Raw genomic sequence first — 22653 nt, 5'->3', positions numbered from 1 at the left:
TGAATACATATGCACGCATCACTTTTCCGTTATTTATTTGTTCGAATTTTTTGAAACAAGTAATTTTTTTCATTTCACTTCACCAATTTGGACTATTTTGTGTATGTCCATTACATGAAATCCAAAGAAAAAAACATTTAAATTGCAGGTTGTAACGCAACAAAATAGGAAAAACGCCAAGGGGGATGAATACTTTTGCAAGGCACTGTATACATATGAAGTGGGTAAAACAGTATGTAAACATTATTCAAGTGACCAGTGTTCCATTATTAAAGTGACCAGTGTTCCATGTCTATGTACATAGGGCAGCAGCCTCTAAGGTGCAGGGTTGAGTAACCGGGTGGTAGCCGGCTAGTGACTAAAGTTCAGGGCAGGGTACTGGGTGGAGGCCGGTTAGTGATGGCTATTTAACAGTCTGATGGCCTTAAGATAGAAGCTGTTTTTCAGTCTCTCTGTCCCAGCTTTGAGGCACCTGTACTGACCTCGCCTTCTGGATGATAGCGTGGTGAACAGGCCGTGGCTCAGGTGGCTGAGTCCTTGATTATTTTCTTGGCCTTCCTGTGACACCGGGTGCTGTAGATGTCCTGAAGGGCAGGCAGTGTGCTCCTGGTGATGCGTTGGGCTGACCGCACCACCCTCTGGATAGCCCTGCGTTTGAGGACGGTGCAGTTGCCATACTAGGCGGTGATACAGCCCGACAGCATGCTCTCAATGGTGCATCTGTAAAAGTTAGTGATGGTCTTAGGGGCCGAGACAAATTTATTCAGCCTCCTGAGGTTGAAGAGGCGCTGTCGCACCTTCTTCACTACACTGTCTGTGTGGGTGGACCATTTCAGATTGTCAGTGATGTGTACACCGAGGAACTTGAAGCTTGCATATGCATATCTGTATTCCCAGTCATGTCAAATCCATAGATTAGGGCCTAATGAATTTATTTCAATTGACTGATTTCCTTATATGAACTGTATCTCAGTAAAATCTTTGAAATTGTTGCATTAATTTTTTTGTTCAGTATAATTGTCACCCGATGTCACTAGTTTGCGTTGCCTTATGTAAGGAAGCATGTTGTTTTACTTCACACACACACATGCCTGCACACACGTACATCCCCTGTTTGTTTGCTGTTGCTTGTCTTCTGTCTGTTTTTATTTATTTGTTATCCCCCGTCCACACTGGAGGCCTCTTGCATGGCCGTCATTTTAAATACGAATCACTCACTTTGAGTACAGAGACTGGGTCTGGGAAACGGTGACCTTTGACCTCTCCGTGACCACCTCTCTCTTACCCCCTCATCTTTATTTCTTCCTCCATTCACCAACTCACCGCGACCACCTCTCTCTTGCGGGGGTCACATACGCGGAGGCGTCGGTCCTTACAGGTGGTGCAGAACAGGCTGCCGTTACGGTTCCAGCTGACGTTGTAGATGAGGTCTGGGTGGTCGTCCATGGAGATGAGCGCCTCGCCAGTTCCCACGTTCCAGATTATTATCAGGTTATCACTGCCTGGGGGGGGAGAGAGTGCGTGAGTGAGTGAGTGAGTGAGTGTGTGCGTGAGTGTGCGCGTGTGTGTGCGCGTCTGTGTGCGCGTCTGCGTGCGTGTACCTGCAGTGAGTAGTATGTTGCGTGCAGTGGGGTGCCAGGTGACAATGCCGACGCGTTTGGAGTGTCCCTCCAGGACCACGATGGGCTCTGATATGGGCCGGGTCCCCATCTGATCAGGGATCTGCCACACCTGCAAGGGGACACAATATAACTTAACACCTACAGGGGGACACAATGTAACTTAACACCTACAGGGGGACACAATATAACTTAACACCTACAGGGGGACACAATATAACTTAACACCTACAGGGGGACACAATATAACTTAACACCTACAGGGGGACACAATATAACTTAACACCTACAGGGGGACACAATGTAACTTAACACCTACAGGGGGACACAATATAACTTAACACCTACAGGGGGACACAATATAACTTAACACCTACAAGGGGACACAATATAACTTAACACCTACAGGGGGACACAATATAACTTAACACCAAAAGGGGGACACAATATAACTTAACACCAAAAGGGGGACACAATATAACTTAACACCTACGGGGGACACAAAAATACATTACACCTATAGAGGGACACAAAATAATGTTACACCTAGAGGGGGACACAAAACAACGTTACACCTATAGGTTGCACCTCCGACACTCGGTCGCGTCATGCCATTGTTATGAACGTTCTCAAGCCGTGTAGAGCCCAGTCATTCTGAACGGAGGCTAACGGAGGCTAATGACTGCTTCGCCTGGAAATACAATGACATTGCTAAAGTAGGCAAATATTTAGTAGGAAACAACTTTGCCCTCATTATCATGCTGTCAAATTTACTTTAGACCGATTGCAATGTTGTCATTAGCTAGCAATGTTCATCAAAAATGTGCAATGTTCAGCTAAATTCCGGTGGTCTCTCGTCAATCTTAGCTAGCTAGCTAACGTTGCACTGCATCTAAAATCAATCTGGCAACATCACAATGACAAAAGGTTTTCCTACTAATTATTTGTCTCCTTTAGAAATGTAATTGTATTTCCAAGCCACTGTAATGCACTTTAGATGAAATCTTCATCAGTGCCAATTGACAATGCATTGAGCAGAACACTCAGTCGGGCATCAGTCCTAAAACGAATGTTCAAAACAATGTTCGTAAATTCAATCTGGAGTGCCAGAGTGCGCTCAGAGTGCGCTCTGGGCGTTCGTAAATTGAGAGCATTTCGCTCTTGGAGCGTTCAGAGCGCACACTGGACACTCTGGCCGAGGAGTAGGGTTGATCCGAGCGTTCTGACCTCACAACGGCATTCCAGCACCCAAGCTAACTGGCTAACGTTGGCTAGCTACTTCCAGACACAAATTAGTTTAAAACCTCACTCTCGCCCTAGCAGAACTGGTTAGGCTGTTTTCATGTTATCCAGTGCGTTGGTGACTAACTGTGCTGCTGGCAACAATTTCATTACGTTTTTTTGCCGACGTTTACTGACACCGGCCATATTCAGCGGGTGTTGAGCGATCGTAAATTCATCAGTTATTCTGCGCTCTGGCACACTCAGACAAGAGTGCTCTGAAATCGGAGTAGATAGCCAGAGTAACTTTACGAACGCACCCTTACAATATAACATTACACACCTACAGGATGACACATTACAATGTTACACCCATAGAAATAGAATAACTAGAACGGGCTTGGAACCGCTTAGCCTGGCAATTTGGCTGGTAGGCTCATGGAGATATGCCACATCTATATTTATGTATGGGTAGACTCATGGCATAGAGGAAGAGGCAGAGCGAGAGGATCCACTCCTGTCAAAATGTGTCCACGCGGGAATATAGCGATAAGCAGACCACCTGCCTCCCCGCCTTTGGGACAACGACTCCCATTGTCAAGGCGGAGACCATCTCGTCATTATATAAAGTATCATGGGTACACTCGCAATGGCTGCTTGGTATTGTGATGCAAAAATGTAAATGGTCATGTAGAATGTTCATTCAAATGATGCTAACTGACGTGGCTCATGCGATAGAATATATTTGAAGATGACAAGGGGAGAATCTCAATTGCATACTCCTCACATCTTCCCTCCTCCTTCCTCGCCTCTTTCTCAAAACCCATTGGATGAGAGGTCCCGTTGTGTCATCTTCAACCATAGAGATAGACAGAGGACTCGTCTTTATATCTGTGCCATTATAGTGTCTGTGACAGCATGGGCAGCAACATTTAGGCTCCAACCCATAGGAATCCCCACCCAGTTGACTACTTTGACTACTTTAATAATATAATATAATAATATATGCCATGGCGGAAGCATGGTGGAAGCCCTCAATGACTCTTCCCACGCTAAAATGGACGTTTGGCCACTAGAGGCCTCTATCATCCTCTATGTCTTAAACCAACTGTAGCTTTTACTTCCTGCTTTGCTCCTATGGGTACACTCACAATGGCCGCCAGTCAACCCTTGAATCATTAACTTGAATGGAGACACCCGTTCAATTCATTCTATTTCTATTGTTACACCTACACAGGGACACAATACAATGTCACACCTAAAGGGGGACACATAATGTTACACCTACATGGGGACACAAAATAACATTACACATGGGGACACAAAGAACATTGCTATGACCTAATTCTAATACTATATCTTATAGAATGTTTTTTCCATACTATTTCGTATAGTGAATTCTGAAGTATGAGAAAATTCACAAAATGAAATGTGCCAAAATCCCTTGTTTGCATCAACACGTTCCCTCTTTGAAAAACCCAGAACACAAGCACACACACACACTTGTCCTTGTGCTGCCCTTGTGATGCAAGGTCTTGGTGGACTGTAGCACTAGGAGGTCTGATAAACCACATTCCTTGCACACACACGCACACACAACTTTGATATCTCATCCCTGCTCATCCTGAGAGGCTCTGTCATCTGATTGGTGGATGAGGCAGAGGGGTATTCAGGGGAGCTGTGTTAACACATGTTTATAAATACCAACCAGCCGTTACCCCAACAACCCAACCCCGCCACCCCCCTCTTGACCGCCCGCACCCCACCCCCCTGCACCCCTACCCATCTCTCCTATACCTCCCTCCATCCACCTAACATGCCATCCCTCCAACACCACCCACCTTTCTATTCTCCCACTGAGTCCCCTTGTCATAAGTGTGAGGCCACGTAAGGGGTTTAGGCAGAACACCGGGGCTAACACCCCTACACTACAGTACTATAGTACTCCTCATGAGACAAGAGCCATGTGATCCATACTGACCACAGAGAGTCAGGACCTTGGTTTAACAGCTCATTAGATGAACAACAGTCCAGGGCCAGTTCTTAAAAACACTGACAGTTGATACATTATAATGTTTAGCTATGATATGCAATATAACACACTCACACACACACACACACAGGCTGCCAGCCTTACCATGGCGGTGGTGTCCTCTGAGCAGGATGCCAGGATGTTGTCGTTGTGAGGGCACCAGTCGATGTCCAGGACAGGCCCAGCATGGCCAGTCACCAACGGGTGGTTCTTATCCAGACGACCCATCTACATCACACAGGACAGACAGGCATCACAGCATCACATTACTGCAATATACATAGTACACTCTAGTTAGAAAACTCTACATTCTAGCAACAGCAATACAAATGTTGAAGTTATGCCCACCATCTTAGAAGATTGCTATATAATATTGATGTGGTTCCTGAGATGTTAAACGTCTGATAATCTGCACAGCAGGACTGCAATAAAGACTACCTGGAATTCAAACCATAATTACACAATGCATAATTTCACATACTACATTTGTGGTTTTTATTTTATTGATACCTGAAACACACGCCAAGAACATACGCTTTCCTGACCAATGATGTCACTTCCTGTGCTATTCTACCGCTTCCTTTTCTGTTAGTGTGAACAACGTGTCTTCACCCCCATCACACACACACACACACAAACCCTACCCCCCTGAGGTGTGTATTTATAGCAGTGTGAGGAGGTGTTGAAAGGGGAGTTTTTCTTTTGGCTCGCCAGGGACCCTGTGCAGGGTGGATAGAGAGCTGCACAGATATATATAGACTGACTGACTGGCCAGCCCTCTAATGTACAGTGGGATCTGAAATGATAAAGATGAGGAAAACAGACTGTATCAAATAATACAACTACTGAGCTATATTGTATCCTCAACTAAAATGGGGAAATTATATTATACCAATACGATTTCCCAGAGAAAGAGATTTTGTTTAACAAGTAATCCTTTCGACACCAAACCCACCACTGGTCTGCGTGGCCAAAGAGCTCTATTTTCATGTCATCTGACCAAAGCACCGGTTCCAATCCAAGTGCAAATGCCGTTTAGCAAACTCCAGCTGTTTACATTTGTTGGATGACATGAAAATATAGCTCTTTGACCAGAGGTGGTTTTGGCGTCAAAATGAGAACGCATGAGCAGAAAATAACCCCATACCTTCTGTAAAATATGGTGGTGGATCTTTGATGTTATGGTCAACGACATCACAAACTTTACCCAGTACCAGGACATTTTAGCCAAAAACCTGGTGGCCTCTGCCTGGAGGCTGAAACTAGGCCACAAGTAAATCTTCCAGCAAGACAATAACCCCAAGCACACATCAAAATCCACAAAGAAATGGTTAGTTGGCCACAAAATCAACATTTTGCAATGGCCGCCTCAGTCTCTGGACCTGAAACCCATTGAAAACCTGTGGTTTGAATTGAAGAGTGCAGTCCGTAAGTGCAAACGAAGGATATGAAAAGGATCTGGAAGGATTCTGTATGGAGGAATGGTCTAAGATCCCTCCCAATGTGTTCTCCAACTCATAAAACATTTGAGAAAAAGTCTCAGTGGTATTCGAAAGGTGAGTTATTGAAAGGTATTGAAAACAGGGGTGTCAATTTATGACCCCTACCTTTTTGAGAAAAAAACATTACTTGTTAAACATTCTCTTTCTCTGAGCAAATGTATTAGTATAAAATAATATAATAAAACAATAGAAAATAGCATACAATACAACTCAGTATTTGTATTTATTTTATAGTCATTTTTGCTCATCTTTATTAAGGATATCGTACCCCAGAGTATAACCATGTCTCTCTCTCCCTGTCTCCCACTCCTTTTCCCTCTGTCTGTCCAGCCCTCTAATATACAGTATAACCATGTCTCTCTCTCCCTCTCACTCCTTTTCCCACTGTCTGTCCAGCCCTCTAATATACAGTATAACCATGTCTCCCTCTCCTTCTTTCCCACTCATTTTCCCTCTGTCTGTCCAGCCCTGTAATATATATAACTCTCCTCACTCTGAAGTGAAGAGGACATTCAGCAACTTCAATTCGCTCCTCAATTCATACACCTTGGTTGGAGAGCGAGGTAGCGGCAGTCTCTCTGTCTCTGTCTCTCTCTGTCTCTCTGTCTGTCTCTCTCTCTCTCTCTCTCTCTCTCTCTCTCTCGCTCTCGCTCTGTCTGTTACTAATAGACAGACAGTTGTTCAGATTTACTGTCAGTATCAGAGACCAGAATATGTCTGCATCAATGTGATGTTCCCCAGCCCCAAAACCCTGTTCAGTGGTCACTGCTTAGAGCGAACGCTTGTGAGAATCTGTAGGCCCGATGGCCCCCAAGGAATCAGGGGTGTCAGTTGGGTATAGCAGGGTATAGCAGGGTACCCCACTGGGCAAAAACTGGTTGAACCAACGTTGTTTCCATGTCATTTCAACCCAAAAAATGTGACTGATTGGATTTGAAAAAAGTCATCAACGTAAGGTAACTTAGTATTTTTTTCACCCAACTTTTAACCTACATCTAATGACATGGTGAAATGTTTTGTTGATTTAACGTTGAATTCACGTTAGCTGACAACTCAACAAAATGTAAATCAAAACTATACGTTGAACTGACTTCTGTGCCCAGTGGGATGACAGTCTCCATACCCTAGCTCAAGACCAAAAATGTAAAAGTAGGCTACAAGAAAGTAGAATAAAATCATTCCAATCCCGATTGAAATGCAACGTCTGTCTCGCGTATCGGGTGGCTGGCTTTAGGACCATGCGGAGCATCGCTCGGAGAGAAGCTGCTTGCCTGCATGCCTTTAACTCAGCAGAGAGCAGAGAGAGTGCTGTTTATGCAAGGGTTACTTTCACATTGACGACAGCATAGGCGGGGCGTCCAATAGGCTAGGGGAAGATAACCAAACAACTGTGCTGGCATCCTCCTTTAGAAGACCTTCACTTGAAAAACTAGAAAAAGAACGCAATAGTACTGTTTGTCCATTTTGAGACGCCGTAGCCAGTATACACTTCCTCAAAATAGTCCGAATTAATCTAAGATAACTCAAGAAAGCTGTCATTAATTTTGACGTTTTTGCAGAGGAGATCTTAGTCACGCAATTTTATATCTAACTAAGAGGTTTGGTGCAGGATTTCTCAATGAAAAAATGTGCATGTAAATGAGTCATCCCTCGTTGACTGACAACAAAGACGTTATTGATGAATCCCTACTGTTGACCAATCACCGACAAAGGGGCGTAGACGTCGGCTCTGAACTTCGGCTTGTTGCGTGTCCGAACAGCCGAACTGTTCGTTTTGGACTCACTGAAGTCCAAAACGAACCAAAACGGCACAAAATGTCGTCGTAATATATGCACAAACACTTCCGGCTGGGAAGCATGCGGACGCCTTTAGACAGGAGGACCTGCCCTGTCTAAGTGAAGGAATGGAAACCCTGCTTCAGGTAACACCTTGCTGTGTGAGGATAGACTGAGAAGAGAGCAAGGTCTGTACAGCACCGACAGTAACACCTCGGGAGCTTTGTCCTCCAGGGACACACAGGAGAACTCAGATAACAACAACTTCAACACCACCATAAGAGTTACAGCTGAATTCTTTCCCTAGCAAGGACATCTATACACTCAACGAAGGGCACCATACGTTCCCTGTTACAAACACAAAAAGAATAACAAGGCAGCTTGCTTGGAACTCTATTGCTGCGATGCAATAAATCTATTACTGTAATTAGCTAACTTTTAGACAATAAGCTGCCTTTATCATAAGGCAAACACTGATATAAAAATCGAACTTAACCTCTAATGGCAACTATTATCTTAGCAGTCTAGAACTTTATAAATCCTCTAAGTATCTGTCTTGGCAGGTTTTACTAAACAGGTGGTTAGTTAGTCTGAGCTTTCAGTTGGTTGTAGGAACAATCGTCTCCAGTCAGTCAGCGTATCCTAAAGAGAGAGCAGTGTACTAAAAAGGCCAGACTAAAAGTTTGGTTCACACCAGGTACAAAGTTTCAACCTGTTAGTTTTTTAGAGGGGAGTGAGATAAGCTACAAACATGGAACTGTGTTAATCTATACTTATCTAGATGATCTCCTTCTAACATATTTTTTCTTTATTTTGATCTATTGTTTATGTGTGTTATTCCCTGTGGAAAGAAACTGGTGCAGAACTTTGCTCTGTTGCACAAAGAAAACACTTGGTGAATCTGGCTCTAGAGAGAAGGACGAAACCTGAGACTTGGGGGTAGAATGGGTGTAGAGGGGGGGTAGAGAGCAGTTAGAGGGGGGAGGGGGGGGGGGGTATTTTATCTCAGCCTCATGGCAAAATGTGTAAAATAGCATGAAATTAGCTATAAAAATTCACATTTTTCTCTATGCCTCATAGGGGGGCCGGGGGGCCTTGCTTGGACCTTGCGGGGGGGGGGGGTCCTGCGAAACGCCACTGATTAGAAGTGAACTCTCACACAATAATGACTGAATACAAAACTTTTGAATTGACCTCAATTGTATCCACACAATCAATGCTGTTCCCAACACAGTCCCGTTCAACTGTCCAACCCTCAGCACAGAAAGCTCATCATGTTCTAAATATTAAGTTAAATCATCTCTAAGGAACTTCAAACCAAGGCTGGAATTCAAACAAACCTACATCGCACTGCAATTGACTTTTAAAGGACATTTCCCAGACTTTAGCAGAGATCACATTCGCTGTCAATGACACCGACATCGTCTGAAGCATAAATTACCTTTAAAAGTAAAGTACAGTGCGATGTCGGTGCATTGTGTTTTGTTGATTTGAATTTGTCCCACATTTTTTTACATGGTGAGTTTTCCCTTTGGTTGGCAGTGGCTATTAAATGAAGTTAGTACTAGTAGTGGCTTCTGAAACAAATCTGAACCATGGATGACGGTCTATCGGCCCATGGACTGCTTTCAGGACAAGTTAAAAAATACAGGTAAAGGTCAAAAACCGATATCCCTTAAAGCGGCAATCAGCAGTTGAAACAATAACAAAGCCAACACCCCGCCCCTGGTTCTGTAAAAAGCTGAGGGATGGGGCTGGAGAAATGTAATCACGCTGAAATTCATAGACAGCTATGGATGCAAGGACAGACCATCCATGATATCAACATTATAGTTTTAACCATGTTTTGAGGCTATATAGTGTTTTATTTACATTTACTTTGTTTACAAACAAGCTTCTGATGGGGTACAACAGTTGAACTAAGCTCATAAGGCATTTATATGTTAAATTCTTCAAGAATCAATGGGTATATATAATTTAATTTATAAGTTCATAAATGGATGTAGCAACTGCAGATTACCCCTTTAATGGTTGACTGACCTCCAGCCCTATCCCTCAGCTGTTTACCAAAAGAAGTGGCAGGGTGCCTGCTTTGTTGTTGTTTGAATCCCAGACTGACTGACCTTAGAGAGGGGCAAGACGAGGAAGGCTCCGCCCCCGCTGGACTCCACAATGACGGCCAGGAACTTTGGGTTGACGGCACAGAACGAGCTGTCCCACGTCACCTTGGAAACGCGTATGTCATCGTAGCCCTGCTCCGTCTTCCCAGCCTGACCGAAGACGTGCCGGAACTTACTCTGTCTTACGATGCTGCGACTCATCGCTACGGAGACAAGGAAGGGAGGGGGTATAGATGGAGAGAGAGATGGAAAGAGGAAGAGTGAGAGGGGCGACGAGGAGGGGGGTGTGGGGGGTAAGAGAGATGGAAAGAGGAAGAGTGAAGGAGGGAAAAGTGAGTGAATGAGGAAGTGACAGTTACAGATATGCAATGTCAATCAATCAAACATTTATCAATCATTAAATAAATCATGAAATACTTATTGACCAAGAGAGGTAATATCAATCCAACTTGAATCATGTGAATCATGGGACTGATCTCACCTCTTCCATTGACAACCTATGCCTCTTGGCATTCTGCTAAACACACACAATGTTATACTAGGATGGACGTGTCAAAAGTCAAGTTGAGTTGTTATGTGTCTGATGTACTGTTGTCATGTTGTTGTCCTGGGCAACGGGCCAGAACAATGTAAGCCGTGAAAACACAGGAGACACATTCTAGAACTCTGATGATCCATCAGTACAGATATAAATAGTGCGATTGTCCCACACAAACACCCACACATGCACGCATGCACTCACATATACACACACGCACACACACAAACACAGCAGATGAAGATATGGGATCAGACCACAAGAGAAATGAATGAAGCATTAAGACAAGATATAAACGCCAGCTGCAGTAGTCTGTATGTAACTTAATACTAGATATAATTAAGTATGTAGGACATATGTATATCTATAATAAACAGAATATTTTCTGTATATAAGGAAATGAAGGGGATGTATACATGGACACACACATACAGAAGAAAGGTTATAGACTGGCACTAAAACCCATATCCAAAATTACCCATCTGTCCCTGCAGACAGGAGCCCAGGAGAATTAGGACCTGAGCAATCTCTCTGAAAGGTGAAATGAAATACTGTAGTAAAACAACTCTCAGTTCAGAGAAGAAAGTCAAGTTATGTTTCTCTGTAGTACCTCCTGGCTGTGGGGACTTTTGGAAATTGAGACCTTTTTGGAGACCGAAACATTGGCAAATAAACGCACAGAGCAGCATAGAATGCAGTGTGCAGTCTCTTTTCACCTGATGATACTGGACTACTGGGGATGAACAAACCAGTCCTGTCAATCATGAGTCCTTGGTGTAATAATGGTTCTGATATTGACTCAATCAACCACAGTTTCCAGGAACAACTGCCCTTCAACTAAGCTCTTACTATCAGGTAGATGCCAAAAAAGTAGTCCAAGACTTGAATCCATTGAAAGTACCTGTAAATCCAGAACTACAGAATTAGGCTTAATCTGTTTCCAAGAAAACAGCTAGATATGTGCTCACCCAAGTGCTTTATGATTTTGCCACAGCATTCAGAAAGTATTCAGACCTGTTGACTTTTTCCACATTTTGTTACTTTACAGCCTTATTCTAAAATTAAATTGTTCTGCCTGTGTCTGTCTCACTGTCTGTATGTGTCTCTCTAGCTCTCTCTCTCCTGTCTGTCTGTCTGTCTGTCTGTCTCAATGTATGTCTGTCTGTCTTTCTTTCTGTCTGTGTCTCTGTCTGTCTGTAGTTGTGATAGGCCTCAGCTCTTATTTTCTCTGCTCTGTTCTGGCATGGCTCTCCAGACAGAGCAGAAGAATGACACGGTCACTTTCCTAATATAGACATGCCAAACCGTCCGTTCCCACCCCCAGCCCTAACCCCTACCCCTCTTGGGCTCTGGGGAGAGGGCCTAACCGTCCCAAATTGTACAATGAAACAGATCTCCCTGATCTGTCAATGACAAGAATATTGGCGAATAAACACAAATACACATATGTACGCACATATACATACAATCCTTATGCGCGTACGCGCAAGCACGCACACATCTGGAAACCTACCACAGTAGCCTAATAGTGTTACCCCTATAAGGAAAGAAGGGGGGGCACTCCCCCCCTCCCTCTGGCCCTACACAACGTGCTCCATTTGGTTCAGCAGTCACAACTTAAAGCTCGACACTGTCCGCGAAGAAAAAGAATGGTCACAATGTCACAATCAATGACTTTCCCAGCATTACGCACACACTGGCAATGCGGTAAAAGAAGCTGTCGCAGCATTCAACTGCGGCGTCGACGGTTATTAAGGATAGTAAAACACGGCTGCTTTAGGTCAATTGAGGCAACTCACTCAGCTCGGTATTTGTTGTGTATCTCCACCGGTCGTTCGCCCTCGGAATTCTCCTATCCCCCTTCCCTTGGTAGTTTTCTGTTCTCGGTAACGCTCCGTGCTTATTGGAGTGTTTTTTTCTGGTTCTCTGTGGTCCAGTTTTGTACACTTGGTGCGGACTTCGCGGAGGGCGCGAGGTACAACTATGACGCGGCGAGAGGAGCGAGAAGGGAGGGGGTCTGAAATGGGGGACAGAGAGAGAAGGGAGGTGATAGGGAAAAGGGATCAAAGCGGTCCCGTCTATTTTCGAAAGGCCCTGTCTGGCTATCTCTCGCACGCCGGTGACAGAGCTATAGGTTGAGCTGCGACCACGCGCCGGAGTCAGGTGGTCACTGGCCAGGCTGTGCCACACAAGCGCGTGAAGATAGAGGGAGATAGCGGCGTACATTAAAACTTAGACGACCTGCCATGATTGTGAACTATAGTCTTCTTATAAACTGTCAGATAGGATATGGCCATGAATTAATTATTTAGCCTATTAAAATATATATATTTTCCAAATGTATAGCCCATATGGGCCAATACACTTTGCTTTCCAAGACTGCTGTTTCTAAACTATCCAGGGTGAGACCGGATAACAGGCCGACATAAATTCCGTGGGCTACTAGGTCAGTCAGTGGCACAACGGACAACTGTCACTCCGTTACAAACTATCATCTGTCCTCCTTCGGTTTGACAGCTGCGCGCAGCTCCAGACCAGTGCTGAAATGAGATGTACTGCTTGCACCCAGACCTAGTGCTGAAATGAGATGTACTGCATGCACCCAGACCTAGTGCTGAAACGAGATGTACTGCATGCACCCAGACCTACTACCAGTAGAGGGCGACAAACGCAGCACTGGCCAGTTCCTCTAATTAAGCTAAAGGAATAGTTTACACAAATTAGTAGGCATAGTGAAGTCTATGGGCCAATAAAGACTGTAATCCACGATTTGTTCACCTCTTCAGTTCACTTTATAGGTCTTAAAAAATACAATAAAAATGTACAGACAACATGACAACAGGTCACACAACAGACAAGAAGAACTAAGCAGAGAACACTAGGAAGTAGTAATAATAATAATAATAATAATATGCCATTTAGCAGACGCTTTTATCCAAAGCGACTTACAGTCATGCGTGCATACATTTTTTTTGTGTATGGGTGGTCCCGGGGATCGAACCCACTACCTTGGCGTTACAAGCGCCATACTCTACCAGTTGAGCTACAGAGGATACCAATTAACGCCTGCCTTTATGGCTATAGGCCAATAAGAATGACAGTGATATCAACATATGATTATTCATGTTTACTTATCAATACGACTTCGACTCATCTGCCCTGGGCTCTTTCTGTAAATTCTGGGCTACCCAAGAGGAAACGCTGGCGTTACAGAGGCAAGAGAGGGGGGATCATGGCGAGATTAAGGCAAAGGGAAAACCGGCCACCTCTTCCCTCCATTCTACTGGCAAAGATGGATGACCTCCCATCGCGGATTTGCTACCAACAGGACTCTCAAATGCAATATTCTTTGCTTTTCTGAAACATGGCTCTCGGACAAGATACCCCCCATGGCTATCCAACTCGATGGATTCTCCATTCACCATGCGGACAGGACAGTGGAGTCAGGGAAATAGAGAGGGGGAGGGGTTTGCCTCTTCATCAACAACAACTGGTGTGCTGACTCGAGCGCAGTGGAAGTGTCGACCGATTGTTCACCCATCTAGGAATACCTGATGGTCAAATGTTGACCATTCTACCTCCTGAGGGAGTTTTCAGCTGTTATCGTGACTATTGTATACTACGGTTACGGCTGAGGACAGGAACAAGTACAAGAAGTCCTGCTATGACCTCCACAGAGTCATCAAACGAGCAAAAAGACAATATAGGAATAAGGTGGAATCATATTACACAGGCTCCGACGCACGCCGCATGTGGCAGGGGCTACAGTCCATTAGGGATTACAAAGGAAGACCCAACCGTGATCTGCCCAACAATGCCGCTCTACCAGACGAACTCAATGCATTTTTTGCATGCTTCGACAATAACAACATCGTGCCGGGTGTGAGGGCCGCCACAGACTGAGAGGATTGGGTGATCTCGCTCTCCGAGGCCAATGTGAGTAAGGTCTTTAATCAGTTCAACACCTGTAAGGCCGCGGGGCCCGACGGTATTCCAGGGCGCGTTCTTAGAGCATGCGCAGAACAGCTGGCAGGCGTATTCACTGTCCTTTTCAACCTCTCCTTGTCCCAGTCTGTAATCCCCACAGGTTTTAAGATGACCACCATCATTCCTGTTCCCATGAACTCTGAGGCTTCAGCCACAATGACTACCGCCCTGTAGCACTCACATATGTAATCATGAAGTACTTTGAGAGACTGGTTATGGCACACATCAACTCCATCATCCCTAGACCCACTCCAATTTGCATACTGCCCCAACAGATCCACAGACGACGCAATCTCAATTGCACTCCACACTGCCCTCACCCACCTAGATAACTGGAATACCTATGTGAGAATGCTGTTCAGCGTTCAACACCAATGTCCCCGCCAAACTCGTCACCAAGCTTAGGACCCTGGGACTGAACACCTTCCTCTGCAACTGGATCCTGGACTTCCTGACGGGCCGACCCCAGGTGGTGAGGGTAGGCAACATCACCTCCGCTACACTGGCCCTCAACACTGGGGCCTCACAGGGGTGTGTGCTTAGTCCCCTCCTGTACTCCCTGTTCACCCACGACTGCATGGCCACGCACGACTTCAACACCATCATCAAGTTTGCTGACGACACAACGGTCCACACACACGCAGTCATGAAGAAGGTTGAAAAAGTGGTTGAAAAGGTTTGGCATACAGCTGTACCATTGAGAGCATCTTGACTGGCTGCATCACTGATTGTTTTGGCAACAGCACCGCCCTCGATCACATGGCGCTGCAGAGGGTGGTGAAGACAGCCCAGTACATCACTGGGGCCGAGCTCCCTGCCATCCAGGACCACTATATCAGGCGATGTGAAAGGAAGGCCCGAGAAATCATTAAAGACTCCAGGATGACCGTTCTCTCTGCTTCCGCACGGCAAGCGGTACCAGTGCATCAAGTCTGACACCAACAGGCTCCTGAACAGCTTATATCCCCAAGCCATAAGACTGCTAAATACCTAACTAAATAGCTAACAAAATGGCTACACAGACTGAGTTGACTGAGTTTTATTTTTGCACTGTCTCTATGCACACTCACAGGGCCCTACAGACATTCCAATACACACACACACACACACACACTCACTCCATCATTTTCTCACACACACATAATATACAGATATACTGACTCTACACACATGCACACCCACTCACATACAATCATCATATACACTGCTGCGACTCTGTTTATCAGATACAGTATTCATACCCCTTGACTTTTTCTACATTTTGTTACGTTACAGCCTTATTCTAAAATGGATCAAATAAAAACAATACCCCATAATGACAAAGCGAAAACAGTTTTTTTTTTTTTTAAATACCTTATTTACATTAGTATTCAGACCCTTTGCTATGAGACTCGAAATTGAGCTCAGGTGCATCCTGTTTCCATTGACCATCCTTGAGATGGTTCTACCACTTGATTGGAGTCCACCTGTGGTAAATTGAATTGATTGGACATGATTTGGAAAGTCACACACCTGTCTAAATAAGGTTCCACAGTTGACAGTGCATGTCAGAGCAAAAACCAAGCCATGACGTCAAAGAAATTGTCCGTAGAGCTCCGAGACAGGATTGTGTCAAGGCCAGTGGCGGTTTTACACGGAGGCCGGGGGAGGCCCGTGCCTCCCTGGAAATGTCCCTGGCCACCCCTGTGGCCCCCCCGTGCTGACCAAATAAAAAATTATGAATTTATAACTATTTTACACGCGAGCGCCAAAAGCGGAACTAATGCAACGCTCTACACGGCAACGTTCTACACGGGTAAATTAGAGTGGCGCACCCGAAGGTCGAAGGTAAGCAAAACGATTTAATATCATAGGTGACTTGTTGTTCTTGCACATAGCCTACATGTTCCTTTTGTTCCTCACACATAAATCAAATCAAGTTTTTAAATGTCTGGTCTCGATTTGTTTAGAAATGTAATCATATCTAAGCAAACTCATCGAAGCAGAAGCAAATATCCAAATGTTAGTAGGCTATCCTTGCTAGGTCTACACAATGTTGTGATGTTAACCACGTAACTTCATCCGTCTTGGCTGTTGCATCGCGATAACAAATACATTTTTAGTAAAGTAATCAACAGGTTATCTGCCAGTGTTAAGTAGGGAGGGATGGTTAGGTAACAAAATGTAATGCATGCCCCTACGTTTTTTCTTCTTCTAATAGTTATCATGAAACGAGGAAGGGACATAAAGTCATTTTTTGCCCCAGCAAACAAAAAAGTTAGATAGAGTTTATTATTTTATTCTTTTGAATTATCTCTGCCAAACATCTATGTACTACAAATCTTCAAGCTCCACAGATGTTTTATGGCATCCACTAAACCTCTTTAGATATTTGTAAATTATACAGTGTGATACCTTTCAACGAAAGTTTATTTTATTTTTTACCAACTATGATTTTTCCTTTTGAAAACAAGCAAAGCAAGAAAAAAAAGAAACAAAATCACTCCAATCATTGCACACTTGTGTCGTTCAGACTTTGCAGGTCCAGCTTTGACATGATGATCTAACTAACACTAATATTGTAACTAATATTGTAACTGAAATATGTATGATCCTATGATGAGCGATTGCTTACTTCCCTTTCACTCTTAAAAAATTACTGAAAAAAAATGTGTATAAAAAGGTATATGTAGTATATGTTTGTTTAGTGAGCATTCATGCTGTCATTTTTTCCTAATGTGAACTATGGTGGAAATGTGCTGTCCTAAATGGACTTTCCCATATATGTTGTAAAGCCTTTTTTTGTACACCTGCTCATCAACTGACAGTGAAGTACACAAAGACACAGACACACACACACACACACACACAGACACCTGTAATATTCTTGTTTTCATGTTGTTGCTGATATCCATCAGTGTTGTTCATATTGCTACATTGTGTTGACATGATTGTTGCTTTTAAACTAATGTTAACTTAATGTTTATTGTCTGCATCCTATTGGACTACTGGATGTTAATGTGTAACACGTTTCCCTGTTTATGTGCTTTAGCAATACTGTATGTCAATATGGTCATGCTAGTAAAGCCTCTTTGAATTGAATTTCTTTTCTGATTTGGTTTATTTTACCTAAATGGATACAGGGTAGTGTGTTTTGTTTATAAATCACTCAAAGTTTTCTTTCTTAAAACAAAATGTGGAATCAACTGTCCACAGTAGTGGGGCTTCCATAAATAGGAAATGGCACATTGTTGTACCCTTTGTTGTATCCTGGAGTTTTGTTCACATTGAATATGAACCCTGTATTTGTACCCTGTACTTTTTTTATTTTTCATTTTTATGGCACTATCTCTCTTGCATCTGCACTCTTGTACAACATACGTGTTATAATAAATGTCATATGATTTTAAAGTAAAATAAAGTTTATAATCTTTGAATATCATGTGTTGCCAGTTTTTTTATGTGTGCCCCCCTGATTAAACACTGGCCCCTCCTTGGCCCCCCTAGTAAAATGTGTCTAGAACCGCCACTGGTCAAGGCACAGATCTGGGGAAGGGTACCAAAAAATGTCTGTAGCATTGAAGGTCCCCAAGAACACAGTGGCCTCCATCATTCTTAAATGGAAGAAGTTTGGAACCACCAAGACTCTTCCTAGAGCTGGCCGACAAGCCAAACAGAGCAATCGGGGGAGAAGGGCCTTGGTCAGGGAGGTGACCAAGAACCCAATGGTCACTCTGACAGAGCTCCAGAGTTCCTCTGTGGAGATGGGAGAACCTTCCAGAAGGACAACCATCTCTGTAGCACTCCGCCAATCAGGCCTTCATGGTAGAGTGGCCAGACGGAAGCCACTCCTCAGTAAAAGGCACATGACAGCCCGCTTGGAGTTTGCCAAAAGGCACCTAAAGGACTCTCAGACCATGAGAAACAAGATTATCTGGTCTGATGAAACAAAGATCGAACTCTTTGGCCTGAATGCCAAGCATCTCGTCTGGAAGAACCTGGCACCATCCCTACGGTGAAGCATGGTGGTGGCTGCATCATGCTGTGGGGATGTTTAACAGTGGCAGGGACTGGGAGACTAGTCAGGATCGAGGGAAAGATGAACGGAGCAAAGTACAGAGAAATCCTTGATGAAAACCTGCTCCAGAGTGCTCAGGACCTCAGACTGGGGCGAAGGTTCACCTTCCAACAGGACAACGACCCTAAGCACAAAGCCAAGACAATGCAGGAGTGGCTTCGGGATAAGTCTCTGAATGTCCTTGAGTGGCCCAGCCAGAGCCCGGACTTGAACCCGATCGAACATCTCTGGAGAGACCTGAAAATAGCTGTGCAGCGACGCTCCCCATCCAACCTGACAGAGCTTGAGAGGATCTGCAGAGAACAATGGGAGAAACTCCCCAAATACAGGTGTGCCAAGCTTGTAGCGTCATACCCAAGAAGACTCTAGGCTGTAATCGCTAAAAAAGGTGCTTCAACAAAGTACTGAGTAAAGGGTCTGAATACTTGTTATTTCATTTTATTTTTTATAAATTAGCAAAAATGTCTAAAAACCTGTTTTTGCTTTGTCATTATGGGGTATTGTGTGTAGATTGATGAGGAAAACAATTGTTTAAGTCAATTTTACAATAAGGCTGTAACGTAACAAAATGTGGAAAAAGTGAAGGGGTCTGAATACTTTCCGAATGCACTGTATTATAATATAATAGTTTGTTTTTATACTGATCAAAAATATATAAATAACAGCTCTATTGTTTCATATTTTGAAAAAAAAAAAAAAGTCAGACTTATAAAGCATAAAACCTATTTCTGCAATGTAGTGAGCTCTGGTTTTGGCCCACTATATTGGGAAAAACTGTTTAATGCCTCATGTTTTGTTAAGATAGTACTTTATTAATCCCCCAAAGGGGACATTTAATTGCACCAACCAATACATACAACACCACTAAATACACAGTAAAAACACAACAAGGACACAGACACTAAAATCAAAACATAATGAATGAAAATCGAAAACGACCTTTTCCCGTTAGCCTCATAGCAGAAGATAGAACGGATCTGCAGAAACGTTCCGTTTTGCTCCTTGCTCAGAAAACCTTCATCTCAAAAAACTATTGTGGTTATTATTTGGCGGGTTTTTAAACGTCCAATTATGTTCTAGATTTGATAAAAATTAACGTCGTTTCCTAAATAGAATTAGAATATGAGCCCCTTTAAACTGTAAATATCAGCTAAATATAATATAAATGTATATAATAAAGTAACTTTAATAAGCTTTAATTGGTGCTTTTTTATGTTACAAATGCAGCAAAGTATCATTTCCAAATTTGTTCCAATCAGTCGATATGTGCTTCCAAAGGGCACCTGAGCTGTCAGCCAGACCCCACCCAGTGCTCCTGTCCTTGGTTTCCCCTTAACAACAAACACCAACCTCATCAACAAAAAAAAAAACAGCACTACACCAATGGACACCACCACCCAATGGGCACCGATGTCATTTCAACATCTAGTTTTAATTTACATTTGGTTGAGTTGTCAACTAATGTGAATTCACCGTGAACTCAACAAAAAATATCACCATGTTATTGGATTTAGGTTAAAAGTTGGGTGGGAAAAGAAGAACGTCCCATACGTTGATGACTTCTTACGAATCCAATCAGTTTTCCACATTGATTCAACATCATCACATTTATTTATTTCTTGAAACAACGTTGATTCAACCCATTTTTTCACAGTGGGACATTTGAGTACAATGATAAACAGACAAACATTTACATTTTAGTCATTTAGCAGACGCTCTTATCCAGAGCGACTTACAGTTAGTGAGTGCATACATTTTCATACTGCCCCCCCCCGTGGGAATCGAACCCACAACCCTGGCGTTGCAAGCGCCATGCTCTACCAACTGAGCTACACGGGGCCTGCCTAACTTGTTGTGCCACAGCATCAGAAGTTTGTCTCCTATGAAGTGATCTGTGTCTTTATACAATACAACAAGGGAGTACCTTGACACCTTTCACTGCTGTTACCTGTTGCTTTGGCACTTTAGCATGATGTCTGTTTATAGTGGCTATATTTGGTTTCATTGTGTGAAAGTACTTTGAGATGACAATATGGTCATTTATCAGACACTTTCAAAGTAACTTACAGTTAACACATTTATTTATTGACATTCATAGAAATTGAATTGACTTGGATGCTAACACAAGTAATGTACATATAAAATGTGTGTACACTTTTGTGCCATGTTGCTAGGTGGGGAATTTAGATGATATTGATACTCTCGTCTGTTTGGCTGAGAAAAAAATAAATACTATATACTCTATATTACATATATTATATATACATCTTATCATATAGTGCCCCAATGTCTTTGATATTAGATAGATCGGTTTGGTCAACCTTTGAAAGCCAAAGTAACGTTAGCGACCTCGTAAATAAATGCATAAATGTGTTAGCAGAAGTTGTTTTACTCAGAATCTCCCCCCTCAGTTTGACACTCGCTCGCGCAACACAGAGGCCTATTGTGGGAATTCCAGCTTACTATGACGTGTGCCATTTATTAGAATGTACGATGGTGACATCACTACATCAATAACTCTCAGGGACGAGCACTTGATCGGTGTTATATAAAGCAGTCACAGCTTTATATATTTAAGGAATACATGGGATAGGATAAAGTCATCCTTCTACCCCCCCCAAAAAAAAAAAAAACATTGTAAAGTGGTTATCCCACTGGCTATAAGGTGAATGCACCAATTTGTAAGTCGCTCTGGATAAGAGCGTCTGCTAAATGACGTAAATGTAAATGTACCACCCTGACAAGGGATTCCAGAAAGCAGGGGCTTTCTACTGTCTAAATCAGGGGTGTCAAACGTACGGATCAGGCCCGCAAACGGGTTTAATCCGGCCCGCGAGATGATTTTGAAAAAAAAAAAAAAATAAAAAAATATACAACTTTTTTTTTTTTTAAGTATAAAAATGCGCTGCAATTTTTCAATAGAATAAACTGCTGTTCCAATTGCGTCCACTGGATGGCGCAATAGCAATTGTGTTAAGCAAGCAAACTGTTTATACCGGGGCAGAGCAAGTAGGTCAAGCACGTGCAGCCAATGAGCTACTTTGTTTTGCCCGCGATATTTATTACGGCTTCTACTTTTAACATTATGTGCTTTGGCACCCTCATTGCCCCAATATGTCTCTGTCAAAAAAGAGAAAAGTGGACGCAGAGTGCAGAGTGTTCCAAGAAAAATGGTCATCCTATTTAATCACGGAATTGAATGGGAAAGCTGTATGTTTGGTGTGTTCAGAGCATGTTGCAGTGCTGAAAGAATATAACCTTCGTCGCCACTATGTGAGTCTTCATGCCGACAAATATGACAACTTTCAAGGACAGCGGAGATGAGAGAAGGTGAATGAACTGTTGGCGGGTCTGAAGAAACAGCAGTCTGTGTTTACTCACAGCCGAGACATCAGTGACGCTGCAGTGTAAGCTAGCTACCTCATTGCTAATGAAATCGCAGTGGCTTCAAAACCATTTAGTGAGGGTGAATTTGTAAAAACATGCATGATGAAGGCAGCGGAGATTGTGTGCCCTGAAAAGCGGCAGGCTTTTGCAAATATCAGCCTGACAAGAAACAGAGTTGCAGACAGGATTTCCGATCTTTCAGTGGATTTGGACAGCCAGTTGAAGCAAAAAGTAAAGTCATTTATTGCGTTTTCGGTTGCAATTGATGAAAGCACGGACATTACAGATGTTGCACAACTGGCCATTTTTTCATCCGCGGAGTTGATGACACATTGACCGTCACCGAGGAGTTCGTGGAGTTGGTGCCGATGACAGATACAACGACAGCAGCTGATATTTTTACCGCACTCGTCG

At 43.4% G+C, this 22653-nt stretch overlaps 1 protein-coding gene across 1 annotated transcript in view; it reads right to left on the bottom strand.

Moving 5' to 3' along the window:
* LOC311100148 (coronin-6-like) overlaps positions 1-22653 on the bottom strand; it is a 61208-nt gene that overhangs the window by 16808 nt on the left and 21747 nt on the right. The window contains exons 3-6 of the mRNA XM_084140925.1: positions 10274-10473; positions 4978-5100; positions 1602-1731; positions 1324-1502 (exon numbers count right to left, since the gene is read on the bottom strand). Of these exons, the coding sequence (XP_083997051.1) occupies positions 1324-1502; positions 1602-1731; positions 4978-5100; positions 10274-10473 (632 nt within the window). The remainder of the gene's footprint in view (positions 1-1323; positions 1503-1601; positions 1732-4977; positions 5101-10273; positions 10474-22653) is intronic.

The sequence above is a fragment of the Coregonus lavaretus genome, assembly GCF_964263955.1.
Source record: "Coregonus lavaretus genome assembly, chromosome: 24".
Lineage (NCBI taxonomy): Eukaryota > Metazoa > Chordata > Actinopteri > Salmoniformes > Salmonidae > Coregonus > Coregonus lavaretus.
Note: the sequence above shows the minus strand (reverse complement) of the source record. Positions and strands in the feature narration are given on the sequence as shown.